Source organism: Arachis ipaensis, chromosome B3 (genome assembly GCF_059453495.1).
Source record: "Arachis ipaensis isolate K30076 ecotype BB chromosome B3, ASM5945349v1, whole genome shotgun sequence".
In the NCBI taxonomy this organism is placed as follows: Eukaryota; Viridiplantae; Streptophyta; class Magnoliopsida; order Fabales; family Fabaceae; genus Arachis; species Arachis ipaensis.
This window is the reverse complement of record NC_142438.1, coordinates 116398308-116424514: the sequence shown is the minus strand read 5'-3', so window position 1 is coordinate 116424514 and position 26207 is coordinate 116398308. Positions and strand designations below refer to the sequence as shown.

Here is a 26207-nt window from a genome sequence, read left to right as displayed (position 1 = left end):
ACATGGCAATTGGCGTAAATGGGTGTTTGACTCGAGAGTTGTGCTTCCCTCGCGTTGGAACTGTGCTAGAGGCACAAAATCATCCCACGCGTACACGTCCCTGACGCGTGCGCGTCATTTCGCTTTTAGACCACCCACGCGTACGCGTCGCGCCCTGTTTTTAAATTCTTCTTCTTTCTTCTATCCCTTCTCCTTCTTTCTTCCTCCTTTCTTACTTTCTTCTTCTTCATTTCTTTAACTTCTATCTTTATTGCATTTGCATATCTTTCTTCATTACATGTTACTTTTGTGCATATTTTTATTTTCTTTTCTACGTTTATTACTTTCTCCGTTGGTATTAAATGTTCTTATTCAACTGTTATATCTTTTCTGGTATTATTTTGGTACTTAGTGACTTATTTACACTGTTGGGTAATATTACTTAAATCAATGCCATCCTTTTATGATACATGTATTCCTTTTGCATTGACATGAACTTGCACTGTCTTTCATTACCCACACTCTTCCCCTTTTTGTAATTTTTGCAGATTGATATGCCATGTGCTTCTATTACTTTCTCACGTATATGTTGTAGCTACCATATAATTGAGACCCTCATTATTTGGCATTAACCCACCCGTACTTTATTTGTTTTCTTATCTTTATTTCTGGGTTACTTTTCTTCTTTTTCCTCTTCTTTCAGGATGGCCACCGAGAAAAGAAAAGAGAAGCTTCTCAATGGGGTGACAAATAAGTTCCTATGCACATTCTTTGGAGAAAAAACGTCAGTTGGAGCCACCCATACACTTGCACATCTTAGCATGCACCGAGGACGGTGCAATCTTTAAGTGTGGGGAGGTCGATACCGACTTATGTGGGTTAGTTATTTCCTATTTCAACACCAATGCTTAATTTTCCTTGTTAAATTAGTTGTTGCATTTGCATGTTTATTGATTTTGTGCATGTTCTTCTACCACTACTTGGTTGGAGTGATAAGTTCTTTTTCAAGACCCTTTTTATAGTATTTTACTAATTTAAATTAAAAATTTTTTGTTAGACTTATTTGAAGATTGTAATTTGGAACATGTTTGATAGCTAAGAACACACAACCTGTGAGATTTGAGCTTAATTATTGATGAGCAGATAATTTATACGCTTTTTGGCATTGTTTTTAGGTAGTTTTTAGTATGTTTTAGTTACTTTTTATTACATTTTTATTAGTTTTTATACAAAAATCACATTTCTGGACTTTACTATAAGTTTGTATATTTTTCTATAATTTCAGGTATTTTCTGGCTGAAATTGAGGGACCTGAGCAAAAGTCTGATTCAGAGGCTGAGAAAGGACTGCAGATGCTGTTGGATTCTGACCCTCCTGCACTCGAAGTGGATTTTCTGGAGCTATAAAAGCCCAATTGGCGCGCTCTCAATTGCGTTGGAAAGTAGACATCTTAGGATTTTCAGAAATATATAATAGTCCATGCTTTGCTTGAGATTTGATGGCCCAAACTGGCGGTCAACGCCAGCCTGAGACCCTTTTTTGGCGTAAAACGCCGGAACTGGCACCAGAACTGGAGTTAAACGCCCAAACTGGCATCCAAACTGGCGTTTAACTCTAGAAAAGGCCTATGCACGTGTAAAGCTCAATGCTCAGCCCAAGCACACACCAAGTGGGCCCCGAAATTGGATTTCTGCACTATCTGCACTTAGTTACTTATTTTCTGTAATCATTAGTAACTAGTTTAGTATAAATAGCACTTTTTAATATTGTATTCGTATGAGGGGCTTATGCCATTTTTCACATTTTGGAGGCTGGCCACATGGCCATGCCTAGACTTTTTTCTCTTATGTATTTTCCACGGTGGAGTTTTTACACCTCATAGATTAAGGTGCGGAGCTCTGCTGTTCTTCATGAATTAATGTAAGTACTATTGTTTCTCTTTCAATTCACGCTTACTTCTTCTCCAAGATATACTCTCGTTCTTAATTCGGTTAAGTCAGAATGAAGGGGTGACCCGTGACAATCACCCACTATCTTCGTTACTCGCTTAGCCAAGATCTGCGTGCCTGACAACCACAAGCGGTCTACATGATGTTCAACGTAGTCATTGGACGACAGCCGGAGTATAGTCTCTTGGGTATCTGATCCACATATTTGACTTGCCTCTCCTGACAACAGAGCATTTGAATCCGTAAGATTAGAACCTTCGTGGTAGAGGCTTGAACCAATTGGTAGCATTCCCGAGATCCAGAAAGTCTAAACCTTGTCTGTGGTATTCTGAGTAGGATCTGGGACGGGATGACTGTGACGAGCTTCAAACTCACGAATGTTGGGCGTAGTGACAGTGTGCAAAAGGATAGAGAGATCCTATTCCGACACAAGTGAGAACCGACAGATGATTAGCCGTGCAGAAACCGTACCTGGACCATTTTCACTGAGAGTACGGATGGTAGCCATTGACAACAGTGATCCACCAACATACAGCTTGCCATGGAAGGGAGCACGCATGATTGGATGAAGACAATAGGAAAGCAGAGGTTCAGAAGAAACAAAGCATCTCCGAACGCTTATCTGAAATTCTCACAAATGAATTACATAAGTATCTTTATTTTAATTTACGTTTTATTTATCTTTCAATTATCAAAACTCATAACCAATTGAATCCGCCTGACTAAGATTTACAGGATGACCATAGCTTGCTTCAAGCCGGCAATCTCCGTGGGATCGACCCTTACTCGTGTAAGGTTTTATTACTTGGACAACCCAGTGCACTTGCTGGTTAGTTGTACTGGAGTTGTGAAAAGTGTGATCACAATTTTGTGCACCAAGTTTTTGGCGCCGTTGTTGGGAATTGTTCGAGTTTGGACAACTGACGGTTCATCTTGTTGCTTAGATTAGGTAACCTTCTTTCTTGTTTCAACCTTTATTTTCTTTTCAAAAAGTTCTTAAAAATATTTCAAAAAAGAAAGTTTTCGAAAAAAATGTTCTTAAAAAATTTTAAGAATGAATTCCACCTTAGAGCTCTATGATGATATGTTGAAGCTTGGCTGGCTATTAAGCCATGTCTAATTCTTTTGGACCGATGCTTCCACTTATCATTGCAGCTATTGGAGGAGCCTTTGGATTCTCATTTATAATTCTGTGCTAAAGCTTGGCTGGCCATTTGGCCATGTCTAATTCTTTTGGACTGAAGCTGTAGACTAACATTGCATAAATCCTGGAATTCTTATTAAAAATTTTGAATTTCTTTATTTTCTTTTTCCAAAATAATTTCGAAAAAAATACAAAAAGTTTAATAAGATCATAAAATTTTTTTTTGTGTTTCTTGTTTAAGTCTTGTGTCAAATTTTAAGTTTGGTGTCAATTGCATTTTTTTAATTTAATTTAATTTTTTTAAAATTTTCAAAAATTCATGCATTATGTTCTTCATGATCTTCAAGTTGTTCTTGATGATTTTCTTTCTTTGATCTTTACATTTTCTTGTTTTATATCTTTTCTTATTTTTCATATGCATTTTCAAATTGTTAGTGTCTCTAGTACAAAAGTTCTTAAGTTTGGTATCTTGCATGTGTTTCTTTTCTTAAAAATTTTCAAAAATATGTTCTTGATGTTCATCATGATCTTCAAAGTATTTTTGGTGTTCATCTTGACATTCAAAGTGTTCTTGCATGCATTACTTATTTTGATCTTAAATTTTTATATTTTGTTTCATTTTGTTATTTTTCTCTCTCCTCATTAAAAATTCAAAAGTCAAAAAATAATATCTTTTCCTTATTCTTCTCATAATTTTCGAAATTTTGAGTTGACTTGGTAAAAAATTTTTAAAATTTAGTTGTTTCTTGTTAGTCAAGTCAAATTTTCAATTTAAAAACTTTATCTTTTCAAATCTTTTTCAAAATCAATTCTTTTTCATTTTTCTTATGATTTTCGAATTTCATTCTTAAAATTTTTCAAAATCTTTTTCATTTTTCTTTTAATGTTTTCAAAAATTTTAAAACTAATTTTTCAAAATCTTTTTCTTAATTTTATTTCATATTTTTGAAAATCCTTGCTAAAAATTAATGTTTTGATTCAAAAATTTCAAGTTTGTTACTTTCTTGTTAAGAAAGGTTCAATCTTTAAATTCTAGAATCATATCTTTTAGTTTCTTGTTAGTCAAGTCATCAACTTTAATTTTAAAAATCAAATCTTTTTAATTTCTTTTTCAAAATAAATTTCAATCATATCTTTTTAATATTTTAATTTCAAAATCTTTTTCTAACTTCTTATCTTTTCAAAATTTATTTTCAAATCTTTTTCAACTAACTACTTGACTTGTTTGTTTTAATTTTAAAAAGTTTACTATTTCTTATCTTTTTCAAAACCACCTAACTACTTTTCCACTTCTAATTTTTGAAAATCACTAACCACTTTTTCAAAATTCTTTTTAATTAACTAATTGTTTTAAATTCTAATTTTATTTTATTTCTTTTAATATTTTCAAACACTAACTAAATAATTAAAATAAAAACAAAAATATTTTTCTTTTATTTTACTTAAAAAAAATTCGAATACTCTCCTCTCTCTCTTCTCATTCTTCTATTCTTCTATTCTTATACTCACATAAAGGAATCTCTATACTGTGACATAGAGGATTCCTATTCTCTATTTGTTCTCTTCTTTTTCATATGAGCAGGAACAAGGTTAACGACATTCTTGTTGAAGCTGATCTTGAACCTGAAAGGACTCTGAAGAGAAAGCTAAGAGAAGCTAAAGCACAACACTCCGGAGAGGACCTTACAGAAAATTTTGAAATAAAGCAGACATGGCAGCCGAACCCAACAACAATGGTGGAGATGCAAGGAAGATACTTGGTGACTTTACTGCACCAACTTCCAACTTCTATGGAAGAAACATCTCAATTCCTGCAATTGGAGCAAACAACTTTGAGCTTAAGCCTCAATTAGTTTCTCTAATGCAGCAGAATTGCAAGTTTTATGGACTTCCATTGGAAGATCCTCATCAGTTTTTAGCTGAATTCTTACAGATCTGTGATATTGTTAAGACCAATGGGGTTGATCCCGAGGTCTACAGACTTCTGCTTTTCCCCTTTGCTGTAAGAGACAGAGCTAGGAAATGGTTGGACTCACAACCTAAAGAAAGCCTGAACTCTTGGGAAAAGTTGATCAATGCTTTCTTGGCCAAATTCTTTCCACCTCAAAGGATGAGCAAGCTTAAAGTGAAAGTCCAAACCTTCAGACAGAAGGAAGGTGAATCCCTCTATGAAGCTTGGGAAAGATACAAGCAATTGATCAGAAGGTGTCCTTCTGACATGCTTTCAGAATGGAGCATCTTATGTATATTCTATGATGGTCTGTCTGAATTGTCCAAGATGTCATTGGACCACTCTGCTGGTGGATCTCTTCATCTGAAGAAAACACCTGCAGAAGCCTAGGAACTCATTGAAATTGTTGCAAATAACCAGTTCATGTATACTTCTGAAAGAAATCCTGTGAATAATGGGATGACTCAGAAGAAAGGAGTTCTTAAGATTGATACTCTGAATGCCATATTGGCTCAGAATAAAATATTAACTCAGCAAGTCAATATGATTTCTCAGAATCTGACTGGAATGCAAGCTACATCCGGCAGTACTAAAGAAGCCTCCTCTGAAGGAAAAACTTATGACCCTGAGAATCCTGCAATGGAAGAGGTGAATTACATGGGAGAATCCCATGGAAACACCTATAATCCTTCATGGAGAAATCATCCAAATTTCTCATGGAAGGATCAACAGAAGCCTCAACAAGGCTTTAATAATAATAATGGTGGGAGAAATAGGTTTGGCAATAGCAAGCCTTTTCCATCATCTTCTCAGCAATAGACAGAGAATTCTAAGCAGAGCCTCTCTGACTTAGCAACCATAGTCTCTGATCTATCTAAGACCACTCTCAGTTTCATGACTGAAACAAGGTCCTCCATTAAAAATCTGGAGGCACAAGTGGGTCAGCTGAGTAAAAGAGTTATTGAAACTCCTCCTAGTACTCTCCCAAGCAATACAGAAGAGAATCCCAAAAGAGAGTGCAAGGCCATAACTATATCCAAAGTGGCCGAACTTGGAGAGAGTAAAAAGGCAGTGATTTCTAGTGAGGAAGACCTCAATAGACGTCCACTGACTACTAAGGAGTTCCCTAATGAGGAACCAAAGGAATCTGAGACTCATACAGAGACCATAGAGATTCCACTGAACTTACTGTTACCATTTATGAGCTCTGATGAGTATTCTTCCTCTGAAGAGGATGAAGATATTGTTGAAGAGCAAGTTGCTCGGTATCTAGGAGCAATCATGAAGCTAAATGCTAAGTTATTTGGTAATGAGACTTGGGAGGATGAACCTCCATTGCTCATCAATGAACTGAATGCCTTGGTTCAGCAGAAATTACCTCAGAAGAAACCGGATCTCGGAAGATTCTTAATACCTTGTACTATAGGCAACATGACCTTTGAGAAGGCTCTATGTGACCTAGGGTCAGGCATAATCCTCATGCCACTCTTTGTAATGGAGAAACTAGGGATCTTTGAGGTACAAGCTGCAAGAATCTCATTAGAGATGGCAGACAAATCAATGAAACAGGCTTATGGACTTGTAGAGGATGTCTTAGTAAAGGTTGAAGGCCTTTACATCCCTGCTGACTTCATAATCCTAGACACTGGGAAGGATGAGGATGAATCCATCATCCTTGGAAGACCCTTCCTAGCCACAGCAAGGGTTGTGATTGATGTGGATAGAGGAGAGTTAGTCCTTCAATTGAATTAGGACTACCTTGTGTTTAAGGCTCAAGGATCTTCTTCTGTAAACATGGAAAAGAAGCATGAAAAGCTTCATCCAATTCTCTCCATACAGAGTCAAGCAGAGCCCCCACATTCAAACTCTAAGTTTGGTGTTGGGAGGCCACAATCATGCTCTGAGTATCTGTGAAGCTCTGTAAGAGCTTACTGTCAAGCTATTGATATTAAAGAAGCGCTTATTGGGAGGCAACCCAATCTTATTTATCTATGTTAATTACTTTTTCATTTCATTTTCCATTGTATTTTATATTTTCTTTAGGTTGATGATCATGTGGAGTCACAAAAACAGCTGCAGAATTAAAGAAGAATAAAAAACAGCACCAAAAATAGCACACCCTGGAGAACAGGCTTACTGCGTTTATTCTTGGCATTAAACGCCAGAATTGGCAGACAGACTGGCGTTTAACGCCAGAAAAGGGTGTCTGGCTAGCGTTAAATGTCAGAAAAGGGTGTCTGGCTGGCGTTAAATGCCAGAAAGGGGCATCAGCCTGGCGTTTAACGCCAGGAAAGGCAGCAGAGCTGGTGTTAAATGCCAGAAATGGCACACCAAGGGCGTTTAAATGCCAGAAAGGTGCAGGGACCAGAATTTCTTGACACCTCAGGATCTGTGAACCCCACAGGATCCCCACCTACCCCAACTCACTCTCTTTCCTTTTCACACCTTTCCATAACACTCTTCCCCAAAATAACCTCCATCAATCACCTCCACTATTCCCCAAAAACCCATCATAAAACCCCACCTACCTCAGCATTCAAATTCAAAACATTTCCCTCCCAAACCCAACCCCTTCTTACACGAATTCCCTCTCTTTCTTACCCTATAAATACCCCTCCTTACTACCTTCAATTTCACACATCATAAACACTTAAACGCCCCTTGGCCGAATTCAGAACACCCCTCTATCTCCTCCATTTCTTCTTCTTTTCCTCCTGTCTTTCTTCTTTTGCTCGAGGACAAGCAAAACCTTTTAAGTTTGGTGTGGGAAAAAGCTCTTATTTTTGTTTTTCCATAACCATTAATGGCACCTAAGACCGGAGAAACCTCTAGGAAGAGGAAAGGGAAGGCAGTTGCTTCCAACTCCGAGTCATGGGAGATGGAGAGATTCATCTCAAAAGCCCATCACTAGAAAGAGGATGGAGCAAACAAGAGAGCCCGCTCATGGACCTCAACAAGAGCATGAGGAAATTCTTCATCAAGAAATCCCTGAGATGCCTCAAGGGATACACTTTCCTCCACAAAGCTATTGGGAGCAACTCAACACCTCTTTAGGAGATTTGAGTTCCAACATGGAGCAACTGAGACTGGAGCACCAAGAGCACTCCATCATCCTCCATGAAATCAGAGAAGATCAAAGAGCCGTGAGGGAGGAGCGTCAAAGTCAAGGAAGAGACACTAAGGAGTTAAAGCACTCCATAGGATCTTCAAGAGGAAGAACTAGCCGCCGTCACTAAGGTGGACCCGTTTTTTAATTTTCTTGTTCTTAATTCTCTGTTTTCGATTTTTATGCTTTATGTTTTGACTATGTTTGTGTCTTCATTACATGATCATTAGTATTTAGTGTCTATGTCTTAAAGCTATGAATGTTCCATGAATCTTTCACCTTTCTTAAATGAAAAATATTTTCTGAAAAAGAAAAAGAAGTACATAAATTTCGAATTCTATCTTGAAAATAGTTTAATTATTTTGATGTGGTGGCAATACTTTTTGTTTTCTAAATGAATGCTTGAACAGTGCATATTTTTGATAGTGAAGTTTATGAATGTTAAAATTGTTGGCTCTTGAAGGAATAATGAAAAAAGAGAAATGTTATTGATAATCTGAAAAATCATAAAATTGATTCTTGAAGCAAGAAAAAGCAGTGAAAAACAAAATCTTGCGAAAAAAAATGGCAAAAAATAAAGAAAAAGAAAGAAAAAGAAAAAGCAAGCAGAAAAAGCCAATAGCTCTTTAAACCAAAAGGCAAGAGCAAAAAGCCAATATCCCTTTAAACTAAAAGGCAAAGGTAAAAGGGATTCAAGGCTTTGAGTATTAATGGATAGGAGGGCCCAAAGGAATAAAATCCTGGCCTAAGTGGCTAAATCAAGTTGTCCCTAACCAAGTGAAAAGCTTAAGACTGAGTGGTAAAAGTCGTGATCCAAAGCAAAAAAAGTGTGCTTAAGAACTCTGAGCACCTCTAACTGGGGACTCTAGCAAAGCTGAGTCACAATCTGAAAAGGTTCACCCAGTTATGTGTCCGTGGCATTTATGTATCCGGTGGTAATACTGGAAAACAAAATGCTAAGGGTCACAGCCAAGACTCATAAAGTAGCTGTGTTCAAGAATCAACATACTAAACTAGGAGAATCAATAACACTATCTGAATTCTAAGTTCCTATGGACGCCAATCATTCTGAACTTCAAAGGATAAACTGAGATGCCAAAATTGTTCAGAAGCAAAAAGCTACTAGTCCCGCTCATCTAATTGAAACTAAGCTTCATTGGTATTTTGAAATTTATTGTATTTTCTCTTCTTTTTATCCTATTTGCTTTTAGTTGCTTGGGGACAAGCAACAATTTAAGTTTGGTGTTGTGCTGAGCGGATAATTTATACACTTTTTGGCATTGTTTTTAGGTAGTTTTTAGTATATTTTAGTTACTTTTTATTATATTTTTATTAGTTTTTATGCAAAAATCACATTTCTAGACTTTACTACGAGTTTGTGTATTTTTCTATAATTTCAGATATTTTCTAGCTGAAATTGAGGGACCTGAGCAAAAGTCTGATTCAGAGGCTGAGAAAGGACTGCAGATGCTGTTGGATTCTGACCCTCCTGCACTCGAAGTGGATTTTCTGAAGCTACAGAAGCCCAATTGGTACGCTCTCAATTGCGTTGGAAAGTAGACATCTTGGGCTTTCCAGAAATATATAATAGTCCATACTTTGCTCGATATTTGATAGCCCAAACTGGCATTCAACGCCAGCCAGAGACCCTTTTTTGGCGTAAAATGCCAAAACTGGCACCAGAACTGGAGTTAAACGCCCAAACTGGCATCCAACCTGACGTTTAACTCCTGAAAAGGCCTATGCACATGTAAAGCTCAATGCTCAGTCCAAGCACACACCAAGTGGGCCCCAGAAGTGATTTTTGCACTATCTGCACTTAGTTACTTATTTTCTGTAATCCTTAGTAACTAGTTTAGTATAAATAACACTTTTTACTATTATATTTGTATGAGGGGCTTATGCCATTTTTCACATTTTGGAAGCTGGCCACATGGCCATGCCTAGACCTTTTTCTCTTATATATTTTCTACGCTGGAGTTTCTACACCTCATAGATTAAGGTGCGGAGCTCTGCTGTTCTTCATGAATTAATGCAAGTACTATTGTTTCTCTTTCAATTCACGCTTACTTCTTCTCTAAGATATACTCTCGTTCTTAATTCAGTTAAGTCAGAATAAAGAGGTGACCCGTGACAATCACCCACTATCTTCGTTACTCGCTTAGCCAAGATCTGCGTGCCTGACAACCACAAGCGGTCTATATGATGTTCAACGTAATCATTGGACGATAGCCAGAGTATAGTCTCTTGGGTTTCTGATCCATGGATTTGACTTGCCTCTCCTGACAACAGAGTATTTGAATCCGTGAGATTAGAACCTTCGTGGTAGAGGCTAGAACCAATTGGCAGCATTCCCGAGATCCGGAAAGTCTAAACCTTGTATAAGGTATTCCGAGTAGGATCTGGGACGGGATGACTGTGACGAGCTTTAAAATCACAAATGTTGGGCGCAGTGACAGTATGCAAAAGGATAGAGAGATCCTATTCTGACACAAGTGAGAACCGACAGATGATTAGCTGTGCGGTAGCTGTGCCTGGTATTTTTCATCCGAGACGAGAGATCCGACAGTTGATTAGCCATACAGAAACCGTACCTAGACCATTTTCACTGAGAGAATGGATGGTAGCCATTGATAATGGTGATCCACCAACATATAGCTTGCCATGGAAGGGAGCAGGCATGATTGGATGAAGACAATAGGAAAGCAGAGGTTCAGAAGCAACAAAGCATCTCTGAACGCTTATCTGAAATTCCCACCAATGAATTACGTAAGTATCTTTATTTTAATTTACGTTTTATTTATCTTTCAATTATCAAAACTCATAACCAATTGAATCCGCCTGACTAAGATTTACAGGATGACCATAGCTTGCTTCAAGCCGGCAATCTCTGTGGGATCGACCCTTACTCGCGTAAGGTTTTATTACTTGGACGACCCAGTGCACTTGCTGGTTAGTTGTACCGGAGTTGTGAAAAGTGTGATCATAATTCTGTGCACCAATTATATGGTTACATTATTTAACCATGATTTTTATTCTTGTGTGTTCCCTTCTCTATGATTGTAATCTATATTTTGTTCCATTCTATATGTCCATTGTTTAGTGTATTTACATGCTTGCATATGATTGAGGCCATTATGTTATTAGCTCACTTATCCCAAATAGCCTACCCTTTTCAATTACCTTTGTTTGCCACTTTGAGCCTTTTAATCTCCTTTTGTTCTATATTTTACCACATCACTAGCCTTAAGCGGAAAAATAAATTAATTACCCCAAGTGAATCTTTGGTTAGCTTAAGTTAGAGATTGTGTATCAATTAAGTGTGGGGAACTATGGGAACTTGGGTTGATGGAAGTGTGCTGTGTTTTATTGACAAAAGTATTGGGAATTTGGGTGCATACTCATATGAGACCAGAAAAACTAAAAACTCATGTGCATTGATATGTTATGTTTGTTTTTATGATTCAAAAAAAAAAGACCAAAAATATTCAAATAATTAAGTAAATAGATAAATAAGAGGACAAAATTACCCCAATGCTAAGTTTAATAAAAGATCAACGCACATGTGGTGAAACGAAAGAAATATTTGGTACATGAGTATGTAATACAAAAGTGGGAATTATGGGTAGCTAGGCATGCTTTTAGAGTTACATAGAGTGTGTGTGTGTGTTAGGTGAGAGCTTAGGTTAGTCAAAGATTCATATTATAGTTCACTTGGCCATACATATATCATCACCCTTACCTTAGCCCCATACAACCTTGAAAAGATCTCATGATATTTGCATTGGTGTACTAAATTTTTGTTGATTGGTTAGATGAAGAACAAAGTCTAGAAAGCATGACTAGAGAAGAGTAGAGTGATTAACCCTAGACACTTGAGAGATTAGAGTGCATATACACTACCAGTGAGGGTTCAATGCTTGATTTTATGTTCCCTGCTTTCATGGGCTATCTTCTTACAAGTTTACTTGTCTCTTATTGTATGATTTGAATTAGTGGAATCTGATTTATGTTTGTCTTGGAGAATTTGTTTACTTTTAACCAAGTAGGTAGAAGTATTTTTGTATTTAGTTACATTCATATAGATAGGTTGCATTTCATAAGTTTTACCATTCCTCTTCACTCCTTTATAGCTTCTCTAGAGCTTAACATGAGGACATGCTAATATTTAAGTGTGGGGAGATTTGATGTACCACTATTTTATGCTACATTTTATGCTTAATTGAGTGGATTTTATCTACTAAACTCACACTTATTCATATAATTCGCATGTTTTACATTTTCCTTCCTAATTTGGTGATATGATTGAAAACATGCTTCTTTGGCCTTAAATTTGCTATGTTTAATCCCCTCTTATTACCATTCGATGTCTTGATATGTGTATTAAGTGTTTTTAGGGTTTATAGGGCAGGAATGACTTAGAGGATGGAAAGGAAGCATGCAAAAGTGGAAGGAATACAAGAAATTGAAGGAATTGTTAAGCTATCTAGCCTGACCTCTTTGTACTTAACTGACCATAACTTGAGCTACAGAGGTCCAAATGAGGCGGTTCTAGTTGCGTTGGAAAGTTAACATCCGACGCTTCGAAATGATATATAATTTCCTATAGTTTCCATGCTGTTAGGAGATGTGCACGTGTAGATCACACGTACGCATGACTTGGCAAAAATTCAATCCACGCGTACGCGTGGACGATGCGTACGCGTGACAGAGCCACATGCTGGATGCATCAGAAAACACTGGGGGCGATTTCTGGACTATTTTGACCTAGTTTTTAGCCCAGAAAATACAGATTAGAAGCTACAGAGTGGGGGAGTCATTCATATTTCCCAATATACACAATTTATGGTTTTAGATGTAGTTTCTAGAGAGAGGGCTCTCTCCTCTCTCTAGGTTTTAGGATTTCTCTTAGTTTAGGTTTATTTCTTCTCAATTCCAGGTTCAATGTCCCTTTAATTTATTTTTTCTTCTACTTTTATTTGTTCTAGCATTCTAGTTTATTTATCTTCCCAATTGAATTTATGAACTCTTTATGTTCGACTTGATTTTCTATTTAATGCAATTTGAGGTATTTTAGATTTATTTCTTCTTGCTTTAATTGTTATCATTGATGCTTGCAATTGTTCGTTTTAGATTTTACATTCCCAATTAGTTCCCTATATTTTTATGTTATGCCTTCCAAGTGTTTGATAAAATACCTGGGACGATTTTAAGTTAGATTGTTATGATTCTTGGCTTTGGTTGAGTAATTAGAGACACTTGAGTTATCAAACTCCTTGTTGATTGATAATTGATAGTTGCTGGTTGGTTTGGATCCCTCTAAAGCTAGTCTTTCCTTAGGAGTTGACTAGGACTTGAGGAATCAAATTGATTAGTCCACTTGACTTTCCTTTATTTAGTAAGGGTTAACTATGTGAGAGCAATGAACAATTCTCATCACAATTGATAAGGATAACTAGGATATGATGTCTAATTCTCATACCTTGCCAAGAGTTTTCTTAATTATTAACTTACTTTCTTGCAATTTACTTTTCTTGTTCATTATTCAAAAACCCCAAAAAGATAATATTCCATAACCAATAATAAATACACCTCCTTGCAATTCCTTGAGAGACGACCCGAGGTTTAAATACTTTGATTATTATTTTTATTGGGTTTGCTTAAGTGACAAACAAGTTTTTGTACGAAAGGATTCTTTGTTGGTTTAGAAACTATACCTACTACGTGATTACTTTTGTGAATTCTTTACTAGCAAAAATCCGTTCATCAATGGGTAAATGATGATAAGATTGTGCCATTATTAATGATTATTATGTTGAATGTTGTGAACTTGTTAATGTGAGTAGTTTGGTGGAATATTGAATTTGTTATGAGCTTGTGATAATAAGTGACGAGGATGATGAATATTGTGAATTGTTACGTTGATGAATATGTATGTATATATATGAGTTATGTTGTTTTGTTTTTGAATTGTGTGGGTTGGAATTGATGAAAATTGAGTCTTGGAATGTTTTGGGTTTAGGGAGAATAGTTATGAAATTGTTTGGAATACCTTTGAGTTGTTTTAAAGAGTGAATATTGGTTTGGAAGTGAGACTTTGAAAAGAAGGAGGTTTGGTGTTTTTTGTTGTAAAGTGAACTTTTGACCAACTTCGGCAGATCATAACTTGAGCCTCAGATTTTTGGATTTGAATAAAGTTTATTTCAAATTAAAGATAATTTCAAGAGTTTCAAAACGTTTTAAAGATTGTGAAAATCAGAGTTTTGTAGAGGAATTTATGAACGTCGAAAGTTAGGTGTATAAAACTGATTTTTATAATTTAACAGCTTTTGAGAAAAAAAGGCGGGGTGCGTACGCATACGCGGACCAGGGTCATGGACGCGGGATGGGAAAATTGACACCCCCGCATACGCGCAACATGGCATGCGTATGTGGGACCCTGTTTTCAGCAAAACTATATTTTTGTGATTTTAACATGATTTTAAACCGCTAAAACTCTACTTTTACTCCTTTAGAACTTAAATATTAGATTTAAGTTTAGTGAAGAGGTTAAGCTAAGAAAAAGGGAGTAACTTAGAAGTGAAGAAAGCTTGAGACATAATGAATTATGAATGAGAAGTGCAGAAATGTGATATGTATATGATGAATATGGCCATAATGAATGATTATGAATGGTTTATGACGAATTTGAAAAATAAAATTATTTTGGGCTTTGACCTGGCAAGGATCGTGGTGGTTTACCACTTGTCCAGTGTCAAAATGTCTGTAAGGATCGTGGTGGTTTACTGCTCACAGAAGCTGGGGATCGTGGTTGTTTACCACCCATGTGTGTATTGTTTTTCCAATTGAGGATCTTGCGAAGTTCGTGGTGGTGTACCGCTGGCAATGGTGGGGTTCGTGGTGGTGTACCGCCCACCGGTTTTCAAGAGGACGATATCTGGGTTAGTTACCGGATGTGTCGAGTTCTGGCAAAGTAACCGACACGTGAACTCACGGCCAGTAGGAAAGGCATGCATCATATGCATTTGTGTCTTGTTTGGTTTTGCATTCTTGGGTTTGCGTAATTGATATTCATGCTTAACTGATATATGACCTATTTGCTGTATCTGTATCCTACTTGTGTTTGCTTTGTCAGTACTGCTTGTTTGTGCACCGGAGCTTTAGAGGATTGGAGGATTGGAGGAAGGTAGAAATTAGGGCTTAAGTTACAAAGGAATTAGAAATAAGAACCTTAGATAGCCTACCCTGTTTATGGTTTTCAATTTTAGTTTTAAGTTTGAATCTATTGTCGGAAGTTCTAGGATCGCCTCTGGCTTTTCCGAGACATTATATGTTTGTTATGTGGGCACCATTACCATGCTGAGAACCTCCAGTTCTCATTCCTTACATATTTTGTGGTTTTTAGATGCATGACATGAGGCACCTCGTAGATGCATGCTGGAAGCTTTCTACAAGCGAAGAACTCTACCCGTTTGGGGTTTTATTTTGGTTTTAGATGCATATGTACATAGTTAAATATCACCACTGCATATATATATACACAAGTGGAGAAATAAACATCTCTAAGCAAAAAATACAAAATATAAAGGAGTCTCCGCTGTCCAAGATGATCCAACATGCTCAGCGAGGTGCGTCACGTACTGTATCCGAAAAATAATAAAATCCACAACGGGTGAGAATCCGAAGGTTCTGAGTAGGGTAACAGTTCCAAATAGAGACGATGTAAAAATACACGAACCCGCTAGGCAATCTTAAACTTCAACACCCAAGATTCAAGCCTAGGATTTACTAAACTAAACAGGGTAAACATACTAAGTCCACATCTATCTCAGTGCTCCTTATCCTCTGTCCTTCACAACACATCTCAACAACTTCCTTTTTAGTATCACATCAAGTTAGTATATGGTTCAGTAGTTTATTCAACAGTAACAAACACAAGTAATAAGGTGCAAACACAATTAAAAGTAATCACAACAATTAGCAGTTAAATAGATATATTCACTTAGGCAAACCAAACACAAGATGCACACTCAAGCAATTGTACATAGATGTACATGATACATGCCTATCCTACTGGCCATGAGCTCATGTGTCGGTTATGTTGCCAGACCCGACTCGGGTAAGCGGGATTAACCAACTGTCCTTACCCTTAGGTTCCATAAAAGCTAGCGGGATTTACCAAACTATCCTTGCCCAGAACGTTTATCAATTGCACAAGTGGGATTTACCACCGTCTTTGGCAGCCAAATTAGTCCACAAGTAAGCGGGATTAACCACTGTCTTTACTGGGTACCTCGAACAAACGAGATTAAACATCGTACTTATCCAGAACAGATACCAATGAATGCGCAAGCGGGATTTACCGTCGTCCTTGCCATTGCAGTAATTTATATCTCAAACAGTTCACAGTAAAATCTTTAATCAATGTTATATTCAGTAGGTTCATTAACCATAAGCTTTCAGCAATATCTCTGACCCTTCAATCCATAATCTCAATCATTATACCAATTTAATCCATTCCATATCCCCACATTCATTCCGGAGCCTAAAAACTAATTATCAAACCATATACAAGGGTTACAAGCTTATCGGGAAAGCCAAATAGTCAAAAATAGAGAAATTTTGAGAAAACAGGACCTGTGCATACGCATCACCCTTGTGCGTACGCACCGATCAGAAATGCTTCCAAGCTTGTGCATACACATGACTAGTTGTGTGTATGCACAACTTGAAAACTCCCTCTCGTGCGTATGCATCACCTTCTTATGTACACACGAGTCTTCACACTCATCCTGACTAGTGCGTGCATGAAAGAACCGTAATTAATCAACCGGTTAATTATGTAAATAATATTGTCCAAATTAGATTCTGAAAAGTTAGAATGAAAATTTGAGGATTTAAATGTGATTTTTAGACTCAGTGGGTCTTTCTGAGGTAGAAAATGTGTTTTCTACGAAAAATCGTAAACCAGCAATTGAATCGATTCAACCGGTTCAAGTCTGCCTGGTGTTGCGTGAGAAAAAGTGAGAATAGTCAAAAACCTTAGAAAAATATTAGAAATAAAAAAATGGGCGTTAATTTTAAAGGTTTGGCCCAAAGTTGGGCCAAACGGGTTAAAAAATACTAACGGGTTGGACGGGCCCAAGCCCAACATATATAAAGGTTCATTTAATGAACCCTTCACCTCATTAACACACACTCAGTAGAAAAGAAGAAGAGGGAAAGGAGAAGAGAGAAATACTATTCACTCTTCACTTCAATCCACGATATCTCGAGCTACGGTGCTCTGATTCGCGTGCCGTCATGGTTGAGTTGACGATGAGAATTGATAGTGATATAATGACGATTGGTGGATATGTTGTATATGTGATAATTGAGGTTGAGAATAATGAAATGTGAAGGAAAATGTGATAGGATTGGTGTAATATGATACAAAGGGTAGATTTTGATGAAAAATGGAGTTTGGAATGGTTTGGTATGGTTTTGGTTGTGTTTTTTTCAGCAATTGTGGAAATGGTGAAATTCTGTAAAAATGGGTTTTTGGTGAAATTTGTCTGATCATAACTTTTGTCTCGGTTTTCAAAATTTATTGAAATTTGTTAAAGATTAAAGCTTATTGAAAACCCTTCAAATCGATATAAAGTTTGTAAAATTTGGGTTTTTGTAGAGGAAGTTATGATCATTCAAAGATTGGTGTAAAAATCTAAAATTCTGCTAAGTTACAGAATTTTATGATTTCTGGTATGTGCGGACGTACAGCCTTGTGCACACGCACAACCCTGCAAACATTTAACATGTGCGCACGCACAGACCTGTGCATCCGTACATGCAGGGGTAGGCTCCCTGGTTGCAGCACTAGCACAGCTTGTACGCGCACACACCAATAAGAAATTACAACTTGTGCGTACGCACGGCTCTGTGAGCACACACATGTTGGGAAGGTCAGTCTGTTGGGGGCGCTAGCACATCTTGTACAGGTGAACAGACTTGTGAATTTTCGTACCTGTGCGTACGCACACCTCTGTGCGTAAGCACACTTTTAAAAATCTTCCTGGGCGTGCGGACGCACACGCCCTGTTTCTCAAATTTAATTTTGTTTTCAATTATTTCACCTTCTCAATAAGATTGTAAGCTTCTATACACCATTTTGAGATTTTTGGGCTTAATTTTGAGTATGAGAACATGGGAAATAATCTAAGGGTTTTAGTTGATGATTTTTATGAAAAATTAGAGAACGGAGGATTAGGTCTTGGGTGTACTGAGGATGGTTTGATGGTATGTGAAGGATGATTGATATATGAGATGAGAAATAAGGAACTATTGAGTTCAGAACTGAAATGTGAATTTACAATGGTTAAGATGAGTCGAGGACTCTGAATGAGATGATGGATCCATGTATACTGAAAATATTTTCTGAAAAACTACTAAAGTACTGATTCGTACTGAGATTTTGAGACGTTATGTGCTCGGTAGGGACGGTGGTTAATCACGCCTATCGAGGTAGCGGTAGCGGCGTAAGGACTGGGGTTAATCCCGCTTACATTGAGATGTGAGGTCTGAGGCAAGAGTATCCCGCTCGCATCCCTTCAGATCTATAGAGCGTGCAGGTGCAAAATTCTGGACAGTGATCTGAGCACTATATCTCAGGGGTTCCCAACAATGATTCCGAAGGGCGACATCTCCATGGAGATGTGTCGGGTTGGCAGTTGAACTGACAATGTGATATCACAGCCAGTAGTGCAGGCATTCATCATGTGCATTTTCTACCTTTATGGTACGGAGTGTTGGGCGGCTAAAGGGGAGCACGAACATAAGCTGAGTGTGGCAGAGATGAAGATGTTGAGAGGGATGAGTGGTCATACGCGATTAGATAAAATAAGGAATGAAGATATAAGGGAGAGAGTTGGAGTAGCACCCATTGTGGAAAAGATGGTTGAATCGCGTCTTAGGTGATTTGGACATGTGAGAAGAAGACCGATAGAACATTCAGTCAGGAGGGTAGATGAGATGGAAGATGGGCGAAAGGTAGAGGAAGACCTAAGAAGACCATCTATGAGGTGGTCAAACGAGATCTACATGTAAATAGTCTCTCTGTAGACATGACACATGACAGAGCACAATGGCGTCGTTTGATTCATGTAGTCGACCACACTTAGTGGGACAAGGCTTTGTTGTTGTTGTTATTGTTGTTGTTGTTGTTGTTGTTGTTGTTTGCTTTCTCGACTTAAAATTGTATGCCTAATTGAATAACATGCCTATTTGCTTACTTGACTACTTTTCTTATATGCTTATACTTGTGATTTATTTGCATTGCAATTATTTGTGATTTCTACTGGGAGGAGGAGGTTCGGAAGGCGGTGACGATGGGATCGCATAGAGGATAGGTTGGTGAAGTCTGTGGGACAGCGGTGTTAGTTAGATTAGAAATTCCCTAAGATAGAGTACCCTGTTTATTTATGTTAAGATTTATATTATTATGCTTTATTGTTTTAGTATGCCTAAGATGAATCTTGTGATTGATATGAAGTCTAGGATTGCCTTTGGCGTCCCGGGGTCTTATATCCTACATCACTGGGTACTGTTACCATACTGAGAACATCCGGTTCTCATACATATTTCTGTTATATTTTTCAAATGCAAGTCGCAACCCACCTCAGTGAGTTGCTTGGATGGTGACAGAAGCGGAGGATCCGGATACCTTTTGGAGTCTTTTGTTTATTTTGTTATACATCTCTCATTTTTGTATTTTATTTTAGCCTAGAGGCATGTATTGAGAGAACAAAACTTGTATAAGCTGTTTTTTTACTGTCTGGTTTCTGCATAGTCTGTATATGGCTAGCCGGCTTAAACTCCATGAACCGTGGCTAGATTCTTATGATATTATACTACTATCTTTTGATATATCTTATCTGTACCTTGTGTTTTATGTTAGAAGCTCTGTTAGTACGTTTTGTGCTTTTCAAATGGGGTTTTTGAGCAATATCCTTCATCGGGCTTCTAGATTATACTATTCTTTCTATATCTCTGATTAATCTTTGCTTTACGACGCGAGGTAAAGCTTAGGCTAATTAGGGTGTTACATTTAGTGGTATCAGAGCGGTTCGTCCTCGTGAGCCTGAGGGATGGACCGATTGTGCTTTATTGCATACTCTGTGTGTCTTTTCTTTGATGCTATTAGGTTATCTGTTTGATATTGCATAGCATGCTTATTTGTGAGTGCCTATTAGGATAATTGAAGTACTAGGCTTTTGATATTAAGACTAATCACCTTGATATCGATTGTTTAGTGTAGACAGGAACCCTAATGGCCACTTGCAGATGAAGTCGAGCGCATTCACGAGAAAGTAGGAATGAGCAACCAGTTGAGAACCATGCCGAATTCATAGCGGCAATGGTGAATCTCGCTAATACCATGGAGGCTAATGTTTCTGCGACTCTGCAAGCTGTGTAGAGATTGGACCAACCGACCGGAAACGGAAACGAAAATGGTGAAGGAAATGTGAATGACAATGCTGAGGGAAATGGTGATAACACGGGTGGTGTTCCGATGACCTTGGCGACGTTTCTCAAGGTTCATCCGCCAATTTTCCGAGGATCAACTAATCCTACTGAAGCGGACAACTGGTTCCAGGCTATGGAGCGTGCTTTACAGGTGCAGCACGTTCCGAATAATCAATATGTGGAGTTTGCTGCTTATTAGCTTGCGGGAGAGGCCCAACACTGGTGGCAAGCAGAGTGCCGCTTGCTACAGCTTCAGAACGCCGATGTTTCATGGGACATATTTCAGACGGCCTTCTACAAGAAGTATTTTCCTGAGTCTGCAAGGGAAGCAAAGTAGAAGGAACTGATGCAGCTGAAGCAAGGTTCCCTATTTGTGGCGGACTACACCAACAAGTTTGAGGAGCTTTGTAGGTTTTCTAGGATATGTCAGGGTGTCCCGGAGACCTATGAGAGCTGGAAGTGTATCAAGTACTAGAGAGGCTTAAAGGACAACATAATGACTGCTGTGGCTCCTATGGAGATCCATGTCTTCTCCGACTTGGTGAACAAAGCAAGGGTGGTGGAAAGAGTATGCCAAGACGGTAGCTTCGTCCAAGGAAACTCATGGAGGAAACACTAGCAAGGGACGTGGCAAGTATTTTCATCCGAGGGGTCAAAGCATCAAAAGAGGAGGATATGCGACACAAGGTCAAAGAGGCTTCAGGAAGAACACTCAGACTCAGTTTCAGTATGCTAAAGGGAAAGAAAATTAGAGTAAGAATTCTCTGGATTTGATATGTGTACGTTGTGGGTGTTTTCATCCTTATGACTCATGCAAGATTGGTTTAGGTGGTTACTTCAGTTGTGGGTTGCCTGGCCACATTGCGAGGGATTACACTCATGGAAGGAACCAAAATGCGGGCCAGAGTCAGCATCAAGGCCGAGTCTTTGCTGTGAACGCCAAGGATGCTTTCAAGGTAGATCCGTTGATGAGAGGTATATGTCTAGTTAGTGATAAATCCTTAGTTGCATTGTATGATACTGGAGTATCGCATTCGTTTATTTCGTTTGCTAAAGTTGAGGAACTAGGCTTGAAAGTATCAGAGTTAGTATTTGATCTGCATGTACATACTCCGCATCAGACGGTGATGACTAGGTCAGGGTGTAGGCAAGTAGGTTTCAAGCTTGAGGGTAGAGACTTTGTGCATGACTTGATCTGTTTACCAATGGTTGGGTTGGAGATGATATTGGGATTTGATTCGTTGTCAAAGAACCGAATTTTATTGGATTGCTTTGAACGGACAATTCAATTTATGCTGGAAGGAGAAAATGGAGTAGTGGTAGCTGCGGGGTATTACCTGAACTCTGTAATGGTACATTGTAGTGGGAAAGAGTGTCAGGGTTATATCATGTTCACTGCTAATGCGTTGGGTGATGCTCAGAACTTAGATCAGATGCCAGTGGTTAGAGACTTTCCGGAGGTGTTCCTGAAAGATATCCCTGAGTTTCCACCTCAAAGGGAGATTAAATTTGCAATTGAATTGGTGCTGGGAACCGGACCAGTATCGATTGCGCCGTATAGAATGGCTTCGATAGAGCTGGCAGAGTTAAAGACTCAGTTGGAAGAGCTTCTGAATAAGAGGTTCATTCGACCAAGTGTATCACCGTGGGAGTGCCAGTTTTATTGGTGAAAAAGAAGGATGGAGGAATGCTAGTGTGTGTGGACTATCGACAGTTGAACAAAGTGACTGTGAAGAACAAGTACCCGCTGCCAAGGATAGATGACTTGATGGATCAATTGTAAGGATCTGGAGTGTTTTCCAAGATCAATTTGAGATCCGGTTACCATCAAATAAGGGTGAAAGAGGATGATATCCCTAAGACTACGTTTAGGACACGCTATGGACACTACGAGTTTGCGTAATGTCCTTTAGGTTAACGATTGCACCTGCTATTTTCATGGGCTACATGAACAGAGTATTTCGTTCCTATTTGGACAAATTCATGGTGATTTTCATAGACGATATCTTAGTTTACTCTAATACGGTAAAGGAGCATGAGGAACACTTGAGGATTGTGTTGCAAATCTTAAAAGAGCAGAAATTATATGCTAAGTTGTCAAAGTGTGAGTTTTGGAAGGAGGAAGTGAAGTTCCTAGGTCACGTGGTGAGCAAAGGAGGAATAACAGTAGATCCTTCTAAGGTAAAAGCAGTGATGGAATGGGAAAGGCCAACAACGGTAACGAAAGTCAGAAGTTTCTTAGGATTAGCTGGATATTACCGGAGATTCATTGAAGGATTCTCCTGGATTACACTACCGATGACTAAATTGACAAGGAAAGAGGTACCGTTTGTGTGGACATCGGAGTGTGAAGAGAGTTTTCAAACTTTGAAGCAAAAGTTAACTTCAGCACCTGTTTTAATCTTGCCAGAATCGCAGGAACCGTTTGAAGTATATTGTGATGCGTTACTGAAGGGTTTGGGTTACGTGTTGATACAACACCGAAATGTGGTGGCTTACGCATCACGTCAGCTGAGACCGCATGAAGTGAATTACCCCACTCATGATTTGGAATTAGCGGCAATTGTGTTTGCCTTAAAGATTTGGAGACACTACTTGTATGGAGTGAGATTTAGCATTTTTTTTATCATAAGAGTCTCAAGTACATCTTTGATCAGAAAGAGCTAAATATGTGACAGAGGAGGTGGATGGAATTGTTAAAGGACTATGATTTTGAGTTGAGTTATCACCCTGGAAAGGCGAATGTGGTAGCAGATGCATTGTGCCAAAAATCGTTAACCATAGCTTGGATGAGAATCAAGGAAGAAGAGCTAGTAGATAAGTTCGTAGATCTTAAGCTGGATATTGGTGAAGTTGCTAAAAGAGTTTGTTTGAATCAGTTGCAGATCTCGAGTACCTTTAAAACAGAGATTCAGAAGGCCTAGGAAGATGAGCAACAACTTCAACGATTATTTCAACCAGTTGGTGATAAGAGGCGTGAAGAATTCACTAAAGATAGTGAATGATTATGGAGATACAAGGGAAGGATTTGCATACCGGATGTTGGGAGTTTGAGACAAAATTTGTTGTTAGAAACTCACAACAGTGGGTTTTCTATTCATCCCGGAAATACGAAGATGTATTATGACTTAAAGAAGATGTTCTGGTGGTCTAGGATGAAGGGTGATGTAGCAACAGTGGTATCCAAGTGCCTGACGTGTCAGAAGGTGGAGATAGAGCATCAGAAGTTGTCAGGGATGCTACAGCCTCTTGAGATTCCTCAGTGGAAATGGGAAGGAATTGCAATGGATTTTATGACCGGTTTACCGAGGACTAGGTCGGGATTTGACACGGTTTGGGTGATTGTGGATCGCGTAACCAAATCCACTCATTTTCTACCTATCCGAATAAGTTGTTCAATGGAAGAGGTAGCGAGGTTGTTTATCAAGGAGATAGTAAGGTTGCATGGTGTGCATCGAGCATAGTGTTGGACCGTGATCCCCGATTCACATCAAGATTTTGGAGAGCTTTCCAAAAAGCTTTCGGTACAAAACTATGTCTCAGTACTGCATATCATCCACAAACAGATGGACAGTCAGAGAGGACTATTCAGACATTAGAAGATATACTGAGGGCATGTGTGTTGGATCAACCCGGAAGTTGGGATCGCTACATGCCATTGGTGGAGTTTGCGTACAACAATAGCTTTCATGCGAGCATTGGGATGGCTTCGTATGAGGCCTTGTATGGACGGAAGTGCCAATCTCCACTTTGTTGGTATGAATCGGGTGAAGTAAGTGTTTTAGATCCCGATTTGGTAGCTGAGACTACTGAGAAGATTAAGAAGATTCGGGAGAGAATTTTAACTGTCCAGAGCTGACAGAAGAGTTATCCAAATCAGAGAAGGAAACCGTTAGAGTTTGAAGTGGGAGAACATGTATTTCTAAGGGTTACACCGACAATTGGGATCGAAAGAGCCATTAAGACCAAGAAGTTGAATCCGAGGTTCATTGGACCGTTTGAGATTCTGAGACGATTCGGGCCGGTGGCATATCAAGTAGCTTTGCCGCTTCATCTGTCTAACTTACATGACGTATTCCACATGTCACAGCTCCGCAAGTACACGTCGGATGCGGCACATGTGTTGGAGCCTGAGTCAGTCGAGTTGAGGGAGAACTTAACCTTCCAAGTAACCCCGGTGCGTATTAACGATACTAGTGTGAAGAAGCTGCGAGGAAAGGAAGTTCAGTTAGTTAAAGTAGCTTGGGAGTGAGCGGGAGTTGAAGAGCATACTTGAGAATTGGAATCCAAGATGCAAAAAGATTACCCCGAGCTTTTCTCAGGTAATCATTAAATTTTGAGGGCAAAATTTCTTATTTAGTGGGGAGAAATGTAAGAACTACAATTAATCAACCGGTTAATTAAGTAATTAATATTGTCTAAATTAGATTCCGAAAAGTTAGAATGAGAATTTGAGGATTTAAATGTGATTTTTGGACTCAGTGGGTCTTTCTAAGGCAGAAAATGTGTTTTTTGCGAAAAACCGTGAAAAACCGCAAATCAAGCGTTTCAAATCTGCCTGGTACTGCGCGAGAAAAAGTGAGAATAGTCAAAAACCTTAGGAAAATGTTATAAATGGAAAACCGGGCGTTAATTTTAAAGGTTTGGCCCAAAGTTGGGCCAAACGGGCTAAAAAATGCTAACGGGTTGGATCGGCCCAAGTCCAACATATATAAAGGTTCATTTAATGAACCCTTCACCTCATTAACACACACTCAGCAGAAAAGAAGTGGGAAAGGAGAAGAGAGAAACACTATTCACTCTTCGCTTCAATCCACGATATCTCGAGCTACGATACTCTGATTCGCGTGCCGTCAGCGGCTACGCGAATCTCTCGCCGAGCCCGTCACATCTATCTAAGCATTATGGTAAGTTTCTCGAGTTTCTCTGCCCGGTTTTTGTGTTCTTGAGAAATTCGAGTTGTAGGATTTGGTTGAGTGAAATCTTGTGTTTTGGGTGTTTAGGTACACTCTAGTACTTGATTGCTTGTGGTTTTGGCTTCCAAAACTTTTGAGTAAGGTGAGTTACTCTTGAACCCTTGTGAAATTTCAATTTTTATGAGCACTAGGTTGATTAGTTATAGTTTATGTGTGTTATAGCTTGAAGTTGTGATTGTTGGATATTATTGGAGCTTGTTGGTGATTGTTGGAAGCTTGGATTGTATTGGAAAGCTTTTTGGTGACTATTGTGTGCTCAATTTTGAGTTTTGGTATATTGGGAATCGGCCAAGGTATGGTTTCAGTTTCCTCTATGTAGTATATAATATTCATGGACACTTAGGCTAGTGACCCATAAGATAGGTTTGGAAATTTATATGCTGTTGATGATTGTTTGTGTTGATGATGTATAACGAATTGATGTTGTTGTTATGGTTAAATGATGAAGTTGAAATATGATGGACTTGGATGAATGAGTATTGTTGATTACTAATATGAATCATGGTTGAGTTGACGATGAGAATTGATAGTGATATAATGATGATTGGTGAATATGTTGTATATGTGATAATTGAGGTTGAGAATAATGAAATGTGAAGGA

The 26207-nt window shown here is 38.4% G+C and overlaps 1 protein-coding gene across 1 annotated transcript; it reads left to right on the top strand.

Annotated features, from left to right (window-relative positions):
* Positions 1 to 20976: 20976 nt before the first annotated feature.
* Positions 20977 to 23684, top strand: LOC148572166 (uncharacterized). Its single transcript, XM_088507389.1, has 4 exons — positions 20977 to 21098; positions 21472 to 22251; positions 22544 to 23227; positions 23510 to 23684. Exons 1-4 carry the CDS (start codon positions 20977 to 20979, stop codon positions 23682 to 23684), a joined length of 1761 nt encoding a protein of 586 aa, XP_088363515.1.
* Positions 23685 to 26207: the final 2523 nt, after the last annotated feature.